Consider the following 16,027-nt stretch of genomic DNA (forward strand, 5'->3'; position numbering starts at 1 on the left):
ACATTTTTTAATCTAACTTGATGTATACATAACATTTTTTTATCTAACTTGATGTATACATAACATTTTTTTTATCTAACTTGATGTATACATAACATTTTTTATCTAACTTGATGTATACATAACATTTTTTTATCTAACTTGATGTATACATAACATTTTCTTTCTAACTTGATGCATACATAACATTTTTTATCTAACTTGATGTATACATAACATTTTTTTGTCTAACTTGATGTATACATAACATTTTTTTGTCTAACTTGATGTATACATAACATTCTTTTTATCTAACTTGATGCATACATAACATTTTTTTTTATCTAACTTGATGTATACATAACATTTTTAAAATCTAACTTGATGTATACACAACATTTTTTATCTAACTTGATGTATACATAACATTTTTTTATCTAACTTGATGTAAACATAACATTTTTTATCTAATTGATGTATACATAACATTTTTTAATCTAACTTGATGTATACATAATTTTTTTTATCTAACTTGATGTATATATAACATTTTTTTAAATGTAACTTGATGTATACATAACATTTTTTATCTAACTTGATGTATACATAACATTTTTTATCTAATTGATGTATACATAACACTTTTTATCTAACTTGATGTATACATAATATTTTTATCTAACTTGATGTATACATAACATTTTTTTATCTAACTTGATGTATACATAACATTTTTTATCAAACTTGATGTATACATAACATTTTTTCTAACTTGATGTATACATAAATTTTTTTTATCTAACTTGATGTATACATAACATTTTTTAATCTAACTTGATGTATACATAACATTTTTTTATCTAACTTGATGTATACATAACATTTTTTTATCGAACTTGATGTATACATAACATTTATTTTTTATCTAACTTGATGTATACATAACATTTTTATCTAACTTGATGTATACATAACATTTTTCATCTAACTTGATGTATACATAACATTTTTTAAATCTAACTTGATGTATACATAACATTTTCTTTCTAACTTGATGTATACATAACATTATTTTTTAAATCTAACTTTATGTATACATAATATTTTTTTATCTAACTTGATGTATGCAAAATAATACGCATAGACAGTGAGTACACAAAACGTCCCGAAGTAGTTGATAATAGTGTTCAAGTAATTGTACACGGTATTTATGTGAAGGAGTAGTGTAGGGAACCGAACTTGCAGCCTTAGATTCGGATTTTATTCTTGTGTTATTAATTTTTCTTTTACTGAATATTTTGTATGTTTCGGCGACAAGATATTACCTTGAGTAGTAATAAAAAAATATAAAAAATTTCATGGTTTTTATATGCATTTATCCTCAGTGCTGCAATAGGAAATTCAGAAAGAAGTTTTTCATTATATCTATTGCAATAGAACGCGTAATTGAAGTTTTTCGGAGTCGGCATGAACTTAAAAATATTTTTTAAATTAAAGGAAAAATATCGATTTAACTCGTCGCTGTATTATGAAATTCTATATTATATATACGAGGTTTTTTCTTTATTACAAGGTAGTCACCACTTACCAAGGCCCGGAAGCCACTCGGGGTAAGGTGCCTTCAATAAGTTTCCCGACTTTTTTCATGGGAGTACTTTTATTGATAGTACACACATCAAACTCAAGTCGCCTTCGAAGTAATCTCCTCCGGCTGCAATGCACTTGTTGTACCGTTCCAACAACTTTTGGAAGTCCTCTTGTGTTAGCGTTTAAATGATTCTCATCACAGTCCCTTTAATCTCCTCAAGTGTCTCATAACCACAGCCCCTAAGGTTTTCCTTGAGCTTAGGGAATAACCAAAAGGCAGAGGGAGTTATCTTTATGCCGATTTAGATCAAATAGTCGGTGACAAGGCTCGAGCACTCTTGGGACAAATTTCGCGCGCAAATCTTCCACATCTTAAGTTCTTCGCGGTTAGTTGTATGTACCGTTACCACACTGACATCAAACTCTGCACTGATTGTCTCTATATATACACGACGGTCCTTATTCATGATATTCGTTATTTGGCCAATCAACCCCGCTTCCACTACTCCTTCCATCCTCCCTTATCTCTTATGCTATTCAAAAACTGATGCATGCAAAAGCAGTCTGAAGCATTCCATACATTTCTGTCGCATTTTATTTTCCCAGTTTAAAACCGAATTTTATTGCATATCGTTCTTCTTAAGTGTCCTCACTTCCAGATTGTAATTTTGAAATTCATCAGTTGTGACAATCAGGCTTTAGTACAATGTATTCCAATTGCTTCTTTAGCTGTTCATTTTAATCTGAAACCATAAAAATTGGTCAGCCATCTCATAAGATGTATAGCAGTAACATACTGAATTTTCAAGAGAGTACGACAATTTTATGTCTATACAGAAAATGTCTGGAATCTTATTGAAGGCACCTTGTATATGATACTAGTAGATAAAAAGAAGTCTCCATTACAGGGTTCCATTTTCATTTGAATAATGAAACAATGTTATAAAAGTGTTTGAGAACTAGAATTCATTCATATGAGCTGATATATACGTATTGAGACTTGCAAATGAACATCTTGTAATCTACAGAAATGTTTATGCAAATTCGCTTTGATTTTAGGTACACAGAAGAAGGAAAGAACAATTATTTATATTATTTGTAGTGTAACGCTGTCGGCTTGAGAATGTGTAACGAAAGTATTAGAGATTGAAGCTCTGTCGAGTAGGGTAACATATCAGCGTCTCCGAATATGTGTGTCCGGTTTATTCATCACTCATTAAATTGAGGTTTTTCTTAGAAGCGAGATTACATTGATTATTTTATTTGCAAATTCGGAAGATTCAGTTATCAAGCAAAACTGAAGTAACTCTAGCTTTACTAAGTATTGTTGATGTCCTTCCGTCTAGATAGAGGATGAAGAATAGCGGTTGAAGGTTGTCATGAGTGATGGCAACTTGCTGTGACTGAGCAGGCCGATGCGGGAGCGGTAGATTCTGCTGCACTTCCCGCAGGGATACCCCCTGTCATGCTTTGCCGATGCTGCTGATGCTGATTCTGTCCTTTTGCGCCTGCCTTTCTTCTCCTCCCACTGTTAATTTCTTCTCTCCTCGCTCAGTCGGACACATTTCTTGACTTTGACCCTCCAGGAGTCACGGTCTGCAGCATAGGGTTCAGGGTCAACAGGGTTGATGTTGTCGGATCTTAAGTCCCTTTTGCGCACATCCTTAAATCTGAGGTGTGGTCTACCGGTTGGTCTGTTGCCGGCCGAGAGCTCACCATACAGGATGTCTTTGGGGATTCGGCCAAGCTGCATGCGAACGACGTGTCCTAGCCAGCGCAGACGTCTCTGGGAAAGGAGGGCAAACATGCTTGGAAGATTTGCTTTGGCAAGAACGTCTTTGTTCGAAACGCGGTCTTGCCATGTAATGCCTAAGATCTTTCTTAGGTTGCGAAGATAGAAGGCGCTTAGTCTGCGCTCTTGATGTTTGTAGATGGTCCATGTCTCACTGCAGTAGAGTAAGATGCTGAGGACACAGGTTTAATATATCCTCATCTTTGTGTTTATGGTCAGCATGTTGTTACTCTACGCTCTCTTGGTCGGGCGGGCCTTACCTGTTGCTCCTTTCCCAATGCGGGTGTTTAGCTCAGCGTCCAGTAAGAGGTTGTTGGAAATAATGGAGCCTAGATAGGTGAAGTCGTTCACCAACTCCAGTGTGTGATCGCCAATGGATATGCAGAGGACGTAGCCATGACATTTGTTTTCTTGAGTCTTGTTGTCAGACCAAACTCGTTGCAAGCATGGGCGAGGCGCTCAATGAGTTGTTGGAGGGCTTTCTCAGAATGGGCTGCTAATGCTGCATCATCTGCGAACAGCATTTTCCTGACGAGGGTCATGCGGACTTTAGTGTTGGCAGGTAGACGGGCCAGGTTGAAATTTTGGGTCTAAACACTTGAAATTTTAAATGTAGGTTACCTGAACATGAGTCAAACATTTAATATATATATATATATATATATATATATATATATATATATATATATATATATATAGTAAGTTATAAAATATATATGGCGATTAAGTTGCACAGAATATTCCGCGTTTCATCCTCTCTAGGATTCTTCAGGCTTATGCGAGAATTTTGTGGTTGTCTCACGTTTTTATATACGCACCTTCTATTGAGTTTTTAGGTAGCCAGTCAGCTTCCTAGTATCCACCGCACCCTTCCTAATCAGCCAATGAGCAGGCACTTACAGGGCAAAGGCCCAGTTGACCTTGACCTCCGGTTGACCCGTTCCTTTGTCTGTTCTATTTAGCTTAGATATCTAGTGTTTTTACCTGTTTTAAATCTCGTTTAGATGTTTTTTTTGTTTTTTATACGTTAGTTTTTATATATATATATATATATATAAATTGAGCACTGTTGAAGTACATACTTAAAGTTTACGCATAAATTTATACTTTCGTATATTAATTTATGTGAGTAAATTAAGTAGTTATATATGCCCCTGCAGCAAAAAATGTAAAAACTGGCTCGGCCTAAAAAATCATCAGACAAAGATGAAGTGCATTGCAAGCAGTGGTCACCCACAACGCTCAGGAGTTTCCCTTGGTGAGACACGGGAGGGGTAGAGATAGAAGGCACACCACAGTGCTCAGTCCCACCCCCCCAAGTAGCAGCCGTCTCGTCGTGCAACGAAACAACAAATACACTTCAGAATAAGATCAACTGGCCAGCGGCAGTCGACACAAACACCCGGTGGGACTTTGGCACCGACGTCAGCGAGATCCTCACAATAACACTTAAGGGGGTCCGTTGATAAACGGCTTGCAATCATGGCAAAAATAATATTAACTTTCGCAGTAGAAGGATTCGGAACTCAAATGAAAAAAGGAACAATTCCCGTTAGTATAAACCGTAGAGAGAATAAGATTAGAGCCCATAGAGCAGTATTAAGAGCTTTAAAAAACAATTAAACAAGACTAAACCAGAAGAAAAGGCTCCATTAAAGGAGCTTGGTGATTCCGTCAGAATGGAAATAATGTCATTGCGGAGAGCAGAATGGTACAGGCGACGGAAAAAGAAAGGGCACGTAAACGCTCAGCTTTCATTTCAAACCCTATGGTATCACAAAGAAGTTATTAGGTGAGACGCAGAGTGGTACACTCGAACTAGCATGAGTGAAATTAACGAATTCCTCAATGAGTTATTAAGTGATCCTTTCCATGAACGCGTCAACAAGTTAATTATTACTCCCGATCTTCCTGCATCAGACTTCGACATGGGAGAACCTTCTCTGGCCGAATTGCGGACAGCTTTAGAAAAAGCAAGATCAAGCTTTGCTCAAGGCCCGAACGGAGTCCCTATGTAGTATATAAACATTATCCTCATTTACTGCACACTTTATGGAAACCCTGAACGTCATTAGCAAAAGGGGTACAATAGCGGATCAATGGAGATACAGCGAGGGCATCTGGATCCCGAAGGAGGAAAACGCTAAAGCAGTTGAGCAATTCAGATGCATATACCTGCTTAACGTAGAGGGGAAAATTTAACCGACGCTTATAAGATTTTCTTTTCAAAAATAACTACATCGATACCTCTGTGCAAAAATGCATGCTGGGTGTACGGAGCATACAGGAGTCCTCTCGCAGCTGTTAAAATATGCCAAACAGTACAAATGAGATATAGCCGTCCTCTGGCTAGACTTTAAAATGCGGACGGGTCAATCCCTCACAAATTCGTGGAAGTAGCCCTAAAACGTTATCACGTTCCTAAAATAATCACCGATTTAATATTGGATTATTATACGGAGTTTCAAATGAGAGTAATAGTAAAGACCTCTATCTCAGCTTGGCATAACTTAGAAAGAGATATTATTACAGGATGCACCATTTCTGCAACGCTATTCTCATTATCAATGAGCCTGTTAATAAAAAACGACAGAAAAGGAATGCCGTGGGCCAGTCACTAGAACCGAGTTGAGGCAGTCGCCAATACGTGCATACATGGGCGACATGACCATAACAACTTCTGCGTTCGGAGCCAAGTGGCTGTTAAAAGGAATAGGTGAACTCATCGACTGGGCAAGGATGAGTTTCAACACATCTTAATCTAGATCTCTCGTTATAAAGAAAGGAAGACCGGATGAAAACCTACGCTTTAAGCTCTCTAGAGAGTATATTCCTACGATAAAACAAAATCCAGTAAGAGCTTAGGAAAGCGTTTTGATGACACCCTAAAGGGTTCAGTAGCAATCGAAAGGACTAAGGAAAATCTAGAAGGTTGGCTTATTAAGGTGGAGAAGTCTGGGTTACCCGGCCGTTATAAAACTTGGATTTATCAGCACGTTATTTTACCCAAGTTACTCTGGCCCTTAACAATATATTAATTTAAAACCTCCACCGTGGAAGCTCGTCTACGCAGGTGGTTAGGTTTACCAAAATCCCTCTGCAGTGTAGCGCTATACTGAAGCTCAAATAAATTACAACTTCCATTTAAAAGTGTTCTGGATGAATATAAGGCCGCAAAAGTGGCGTTGACCATTCAGTATGAGTTCTTAAGTGACCCAAAGGTTGCTGAGGCAGGCATAGTGGTTTTCACCTGGGAAAAATAGAATGCTACTAAGGAATTTAAGGACGCGAAAGAAAGGCTTCAAGAAAAGGCATTAATAGGGACCGTGGCTATTGGACGCGAGGGCCTTAGGTTCTTCGCATCAGAAAGCCGTCACACGCTCCAAGAAAATCGGAAACCATACCTACTGCAAGAGGTTAGGAATAGTGAAGAAGAAAGACGCATGGCAGTCACGGGGGGGGGTTGAAGCAGCAAGGGGCATGGACAAAGTGCGAGTCGATAATGAACCGACACGTTAAGTGGTCGGAAATTATGGAATGGTGACTCCAGATTAAGATTTCTGATACGGGCAGTGTTTGATACTTTACCAAGTCCCGTTAACCTCAATCTCTGGACAAATTTCGAATCACCATTTTGTCACCTTTGCGGAGAGAAAGGCACTCTCAAGCATATACTCAGCATCTGCAAAACGAGGCTTGCTGAGGGTCGTTATAGGTGGCGGCATGAGGAAATCTTTTTAAAAAATTCTAGCAATAGCTAGATCTACATTACAGGGTAACATTTTCAATTCTGAATCGGGATTTATAAAATTCGTGAGAGCAAAAAAAAAAAAAAAAGCAAAAACCCAACAGGGTTATCCCACACAACAGACTGGGAATTAAGAGCTGACATAGACCACAGACTAAAATTCCCAGATCAAATTGTTGCAACAAATCTTCGTTCCGACATATTCTTCTCAAATAAATTTAAAAAGATAATTCTATGGGAATTAACTATTCCTTGGGAAGAGAATGTGGAGGAGGCTCACGAACGGATGAAATTAATGTATGATGAGCTTGTATACGGCTGCAGAATAATGGTTGGAAGGAAAGCTGTCTACCCATTGAAGTAGTGGCTAGAGAGTTTAAAGCGAAATCTTTGAGTAAAACTCTTCAGATTTAGGCTTGGTGGGTGCTAAGAAAAGGAAAGCTTACAGGACAAAGGCCCAGTTGACGTCCAGTTCACCCGTTCCTTGTGTGTGCTATTTTAGCTGGGAGCATAGATATCTAGTGTCCTGACCTATTTTAAACCTAGGTTAAATGTTTTATATATATATATATATATATATATATATATATATATATATATATATATATATCACCCTATTCCCTCTGCTTCACTTTTTGTTATCAAGTAAGATCTTTGACTTACTTGTAGTTTCATCAAATACTTTTAAGAACCAAAATCCGATCCCGCATTTTGCTAAATCCTACCCTCTGATGAGAAGGAAAGAATTTCTTCGAAACTCCGCGGATTAAGGACTATCCACTTATTTAGTGTTTCCTTTTCACATTAAATATATTTTTAACTCTTTTTGAAAGTGTTTTTTTTTCCATGTTTTATTAACTATTTGCTATTATATATATATATATATATATATATATATATATATGATAATTTATTTATATGCATATTTATTTTGTTTGTTTATTTTCTATTGTTATTGTTAGTTTTAAAATTATTTTGTATCGCTATCCTTAAGTAAAATTTACCCTGTGTAAGTGCCTGCTCATTATCTGATTAGGAGGGGTGCGAGGGGAACTAGAAAGCTGATTGGCTAACTAAAAACTCAATGGAAGGTGCGTATATAAACACGCTAGACAACCACAAAATCCTTGCATAAGCCTGATGAATCCTAGCGTATATGAAACGCGGAATATTCTCTGTAGCTTAATTGCCATATATATTTTATAACTTACTACTATACATGTATATATATACAAATTCGCAAAAAAAAATAATAAGTAATAATGATATTGTTTTTTTTATCAAATTCCGTCTGTATTTGTTTACAATATCATGTCAGCTGTTATTTGGACTTGACGGTTAATGAATTGGAAAAGTCACTTCTGATTAATGCTTAGTTTTAAAATATGCAACTGAATAATTGATTTGCGGCGGTTTTAAATGGCAACTCTACTTTTATCGTAAATTGTACTTATTAATAAAAAATAAATAAAATTAAATGGGGAGGTACACCAAGGATTGAACAAGAGACCCTCCGAACTGTACTCGAATGTTCTACCACTGAGCAACATCTCCAAATCAAATAAATCGTTTGTTTGTTTTTTCTTTTAAAAGAAGAACTGATTTGCTCAAATTTTATTATACTACATTGTCCGGTGTATCAAAACTCCCCGTAAAGGTATTTTTTATGTATAAGAAAACAGGATTATTTTTTGGCTTCGGTGTTTTTTTTGTTTTTTTTTTTTTTGATTTTCGATGCTTATCGTATGAATTTCTTTGCAAAACGTATCTAAGAACACTGTCAGACATATAAATTACCTATGTGTGAAATTCGCAATAGGTAGACTCATCCGTTTTGGAACTAATGTGAAAGGAACTAATTTCACGAATTTTAGTTTCAATTTCGATTATAGCTAATAGCACTCAAGTCATCAATGTTTTATAAATAATTTTAACAGGAATTCTTCATAAATTTTGGTTTCAGATTATTTAGAGTTGAGAGACTTCAAGTTACATATACATACATATATGCATATGATTGATTGATTGCAACGTCTTGTCAGACGAGTGCCACTCCCTCAGACATTTAAAATCCATGAGCCCAAATACCTGAGGGAGTATCTATACAAAGATGATGTTACAGAGTCTTAGCTTTGTACGACAGCTAAGTCTCTCTCTCGGTTCAAAATGTTGAGATCCAGCAACAAGCAAGAGCAAGATAGCCAGCAACAAATTAAACTGCAGACCAGCTTAATGCATATATATATATATACACATACGTACATACACACATCATATACACACATAGATATGTGTGTGCGTGTAAGTGTGTGTGTGTTTCTACATACATTTTTTTCGCTAGTACATATATTAATGTAATTCATATGCATATATATATATATATAATGCAATATATGTAAATAATATATATATATATATATACATATATATACACATATATGTATGTATACATATATAGACGTATATATGTATATATACATATATACGCATATATACAAGTATACATATATATAAACATATATATACATATATACATACATATATATATATATATATATATATATATATATATATACCGATATATATATACAGGGTGACCCCCCCAAAAAAAACGGGCCACAACTCTAATTAGGTCCCGTTTCTTAGCATGTTGTCCGAATGAAATGAAACTTTGGTCATAAATAGTTTATTATACTCAAAACATCACATCAAAACACTACGGCCTTTTGTCTTTTTCCTCCATTCTACAGCATATGTTCTAGATAGCCTCCATTTAGCTTATGTTTTTTTGTTTATTGGGCCACCCTGTATATATGACGTTAAAAAGCATTTAAAAATGAATGTTTAAATTCAACAGCCTTGCTCGCGGTTACCGGTAGCCGAATAGATTAGGTCCTTGCTAAGGAAGCCAGAGATGGCTTCTGCCGTCGGGTTCAAATCTATCGGCTGGTGTTAATCCTGACACTCTTCACTGATGATTCCCGAAAGGATGAAACACTAGTCTCTGTAAGTATTTAATGATTATTATTATTATAGTAAATAATTATATATTATATTAGGTATTTAATAATTATTATAGTAAATGGCATATATATATATATATATATATATATATATATATATATATATATATATATATATGATGATTGCAAACGTCTTGTCAGACGAGTGCCACTCCCTCAGACACTTAATGCCCATGAGCCCAGAAATGACTCTTTTTTTTCTTAGTCCTACTGGTGAATTCACACGCTCACGCAGGCATGATACTGAAGACGGTCATTGAGATCAATTATTACATGTTTCCAGCATTTCAAGCCTCCATGCGTCATAACTTTTCCATCGCCACAGGACCATTTTTTATAGACAAATGCCTGAGGGAGTATCTATACACAGGTGATGTTACAGAGTCTTAGCTTTGTATAACAGCTAAGTCTCTCTCTCGGTTCAAAATGTTGAGATCCAGCAACAAGCAAGAGCAAGATAACCAGCAAAAAGTTAAACTGCAGACCAGCTTAATGCGGGTACTCGTCTCCCGCTTCATAGTTTTTTAAATCAGAGATTTGCTTCTCCTAGAAAGGTTGCCTTCACCACGGCTTATGGGAGACCTCTTGAACCCAACACACAAACACACATAGTGCTAGTTGGCCGTTGACCCCGAAAAAGGGTTCATTGTGTGTTCAAGTGTTATTTTGTCCCGATTACTTTAAAAAATACATCGCAAATGTGCCTATATTTTCGTCAAAAGTATAAACACACTTGTGAGGCGGTGATCTACAGGTCCGAACATGATATATATATATATATCAAGTTCGGACGATTATTGGAAAATCGGATCATTTGGATATATCCAACTCAGAAAAATTTGAGCTTATTTACCGATGCAAAAACCAATTCCTTAAATTATCTTTTTTATTTGATTTTGGTTTAAGAAACATCTTCCAATGCTTGTAGTAATACTAAAATAATAATTATTTATTGATTTAAACTTCCAGTGAAGCTAAAAACTGTAGATCACCGCCTCACAAGTGTGTTTTTACTTTTGACGAAAATATAGGCACATTTGCGATGTATTTTTTTAAAGTAATCGGGACAAAATAACACTTTTATAGTTAAATATTAAGAGATTTATAAAGAATCGGAATCGGAATCGGTAATTGTATCGGAATCGGGGAAAATATTGGAATCGTCCCATAGTGTGTCTGTCTCGCTTTTGCAGTCTGGATCCCCGCCTCTGGCTTGCATTATTGACAAAGAAAAAATAAACAAGGAAGTCTTTATTACCAACCCCTCTCTCTCTCTCTCTCTCTCTCTCTCTCTCTCTCTCTCTCTCTCTCTATATATATATATATATATATATATATATATATATATATATATAGATCTATCTATCTATATATATATTTCTCTCTCTCTCTCTATCTATCTATCTATATATATTTCTCTCTCTCTCTCTCTCTCTCTATCTATCTATATATATATATATTTCTCTCTCTCTCTCTCTCTCTCTCTCTCTCTCTCTCTCTCTCTTACTGACACTCTAACCCTCTATCTCTCTTTTCACGCTCTTGTATAACTACTTCATTTACTCACGTAAAATTAATATACAAAAGTATAAATTTATGCGTAAACTTAAAGTATTTACTTCTGAAGTGCTCAATACGTAGATAGAGCGAGTAAGTAATTTATAAAATATATATGGCGATTAAGCTACCACGTTTCATCCACTCTAGGATTCTTCAGGCTTATGTTTTGTCCGAATGAAATGAAACGTTGGTCATTAGAAAGTGGATGAAACGCGGAATATTCAGTGTGGCTTAATCGTCATATATATTTTATAAATTACTATATATATATATATATATATATATAAATAGATATACATATATATATATATATATATATATATATATATAATAATAATATTAATAATAATAATAATAATAATAATAATAATAATAATAATAATAATAATAAGAAGAAGAAGAAGAAGAAGAAGAAGAAGAACAAAGACTTTCGCTGGCGAGGACTACTATTGACCGTAACCAGTTATACAGTCCTTTTGAAATTTTCATCCCTATTTTTCTCGTTATGTACTGAATATTTGTTAATGAAACCTATATGAAATATGTTCCTTATTACATTTTAAAGATTTTCTATTCTGAAAAAAAGTTTTTAAAAAATTTTATTCAAAGTGCACTTTTATAAATTTTACAAAGTAAGGTATGAAAATTTAATTGAAATTGAAGAAAAAAATTATCTTGGATTTATTTTATGTAATGTACATTTTGTTGCACTTTAAAAAACATTATCTTTCATTTAGCAATTAATGATATAGATATAAAATTTTCAATGATTTTTTAAAAGTGCAACAGAATGTACATTTCATAAAATAAATCCAAGGTAATTTTTTTGATTCAATTTAAATTAAATTTTTATACTTACTTTGTAAAATTTGTAAAAGTGCACTTTGAAGATAAATAAATTTCAAATTGAATCTTGTACCTTTATTTTTAAAGCCTATAGTAAAAACATTTTGTTTAACGATTTTCATGACTTGGATTAAATGCTTATATCTTAGTTTTACAATTTTTCTGCTTTTGTTTGTACATATGATTTTTGATTTGTTGAATAAAAACATTTATTTCTTTCAGTTAAAATGCCAAAATCATACGCTGGGGAGATTTTAAGTAGATAAACTCCATGGTAAGAATGATAATATAAAAAAATAGTGTCTTAGCATAGGGATTTTAATAAAGTCTTCAAAGACCTAGCTTTAGTTTAGAATGACCCTCGACCCCCCTTTTCCCCCCTACGGGCTTCATGCCTAAGTGTCTCTGGACCCCAAATGAGGGCCTGGCAGTAGATAATGCCAGGTCCGGGGCAGAACACTAAATAAACGACTTGGATTAAATGCTTTTGGCCTTCGGGCCGGGATCAAAGTGTAGTATCTCTTCTGCAGATGCTGCACTTAAGATAATTTGTACCAGTTAATGGACGGAAAACCCTCTATACTGGGACAATTATTATTTTTGGCAACCAGAGTGCCTCCTTTTTGCCTACTTTTAGGGGAGCTGGTTTTTACCCCACATTAAAAACGGCCTTGTGCCTAATTTGCTTTGGTGGGGAAGCAAATAAATACATTAAATGCTTTTCTAACTTATATATATATATATATATATATATATATATATATATATATATATATATATATATATATATATATATATATATATGTATATATATGTATATATATATATATATATATAATCTTTCTACAAGATGCATACGAACACACTCCCTGTCTATTTTTGTTTATATCCCTTTCTCTAATTTTCTATGCTCGTACTTTTTCTTCATCTTTTATTGTCTTTTTCTCTTTATCTCTCTCTTTCCCATCTCCTTTTTCTATCCCCCTTTTTCTTCCTCTTTCCTTCTCTGTCTATCTATCTTCCCCCTCCCTCTTCTTCGTCTCCTCCTTCTTCGTCCCTCTTGTTTCTAGCCAGCACGGCAGCCCGCCTGTCCGTCCCTCCCGCGAACCTAACCACGCTCTCCCGACTAGACCAGACAGTTACGCGCAACGAAGAATTCGGTTGGCTGCTACTTTCAAACAGATTCAACCCTATCGGACAGGACTCATTGTTGTTGTTGTTGTTGTTGTTGTTGTTATTATTATTATTATTATTATTATTATTATTATTATTATTATTATTATTATTATTATTATTATCTCGACTAGACAAGAGGGGCTCGTACGACTGTCACTACCGTTGGCATACCGCCGTCACATGCCATCAAACACCACTTACACATAAACACACACGCACAGATATGCACAGACCAACTGTCCCCTAAAGAAATCGTCCACGACGATATACGCACCAACCAGCACCCTTTTACTAGCTCGGAATATTGAATCTGAGTTTGATAGACGATTCTTTTGTATATGTTTTTTTAATTTATTCATAAACACCCTCATTTTTCCCAATTAAGCTAGTTTCAGAAAGGATATCGATATATTTAAAGCCGCGTATTAGTATCACATTTGCGGAAATATATGCGTATATAAGTATTTATTTAGGACTGATAGCCACTTTTAATATGATTACTTAATTGTAATGATGTAATAATAATAATAATAATAATAATAATAATAATAATAATAATAATAATAATAATAATAATAAAAACAACAATAATAATACGTTTCGGCCATGTCTAATATACAGAAAAAAGAGAACGAACATTTTTTTCTTTTTTTTTTTTTACAAGGGGGCCACCAGCCACCACTTATCAAGGCCCGAGGGCCACTCAGGGATAAGGGTTATTGCGTGTACAGTAATCAATGAGATAGTATTGTAGTAATCATTAATATTAGGGGTTTTGATAGAGTGTCTTACTTACTGCTTTAAAAAAAAAAAAAAAGAACACAATCGGCAACGATAAAAATAATTGATTTTTATTCGAACAAGTTTTATTAAAATCCAGTGATTATCTTTCAAAACTCTATCTCTCTCTCTCACACACACACACACACACGCACACACACGCACATATATATACACACACACACACACGCACATATATATATATATATATATATATATATATATATATATATATATATATATATATATGAGAACATGCGTACGCCTTCTCCTTTGGCTAATAAGATAACTTAGATCTAAAATGTTTATATTATATTTATTAGCAACACAGAGTGCTCTATGTTAATATGAGAGCAACGGTTGTACTTAAACAGCATTTAAGTTTTCATTTATCTTTTTTCTGAAAAAAGGTAAACATTCTTCCTATGTATGACTGCATACTATAATTCATTACAATAATAATAATAATAACAATTATTATTATTATTATTATTATTATTATTATTATTATTATTATTATTATTATTATAACATCATAGTGCGTTAACTTGAAAAATGTTATGTCAAACTTCTAGAGTAAATGTGTTATTGTAGTGGTAAAAAATTATTAAACACGTTAATCCCTATATGTACATCGGACGGATACCATAATAATCAGTTCGCTGCAGTCTGCACCTCATTAGAACAGATGTTCATACAGAATTTAGGCTAGATCGCTCTAGTAGTTTTCGAGGAAAAGCGTAACGGCCTAAAAGACAGACTAAACAAAATATATTTTATATCATTATTATTTTTAGTAATAGTAGTATTAGTAATAGTAGCACATTTTTATTATCAATATTATTATTATTATTATTATTATTATTATTATTATTATTATTAAATGCCACAAACTACAGTAGGCCCCATATATGGCTGTCCTTGTTCATAAGCCGCATACAAGTAATTACATTTGTAGAAAGGATACGAGTAAAGTATTTTACAATGAACATAATTTTTTTAATTTTCAAAAGGAGTTAATTTAACCCTGTTCTTGTATAAACCTAATTTTTAACATTATATATATATATATATATATATATATATATATATATATATATATATATATATATATATATATATAAAAGCAAAAATAAAGCGAATAACTACCTAAACAATATTCCAAAAAAGATTTATATGGATAAATAATATATATTATATATCTAAAAAGTTATATATATATATATATATATAACTTTACATATATATATATAAATATATATATATATAAATATATATATATATTCTTTATATTTATATATACTACATATATAAACATACCTACATACATACATACATACATACATACATACATACATACATACATATATATTATATACATAAATAACTATAACTATATTTATATTTGTATAGGATTTATGCATATATATGTATATATTAGTATTATTTATGGACACACAAATATATTAATCTAATATATATATATATATATATTAATTTGATACATATATATATATATATATATAATTAAACATG

General features: G+C 33.3%; 1 protein-coding gene across 1 annotated transcript; it reads right to left on the reverse strand.

Moving 5' to 3' along the window:
* Positions 1-3,097: 3,097 nt before the first annotated feature.
* Positions 3,098-3,900, reverse strand: LOC145260235 (uncharacterized). The gene is made up of 2 exons (XM_080118062.1): positions 3,710-3,900; positions 3,098-3,530 (listed from the first exon to the last, which is right to left on the reverse strand). The coding sequence occupies exons 1-2, from the start codon at positions 3,898-3,900 to the stop codon at positions 3,098-3,100; spliced, it is 624 nt and encodes a 207-aa protein (XP_079974188.1).
* Between the last annotated feature and the right edge of the window lie 12,127 nt (positions 3,901-16,027).

Source organism: Euprymna scolopes, chromosome 36 (genome assembly GCF_053919585.1).
Source record: "Euprymna scolopes isolate OS-2025 chromosome 36, ASM5391958v1, whole genome shotgun sequence".
Taxonomy (NCBI): domain Eukaryota; kingdom Metazoa; phylum Mollusca; class Cephalopoda; order Sepiida; family Sepiolidae; genus Euprymna; species Euprymna scolopes.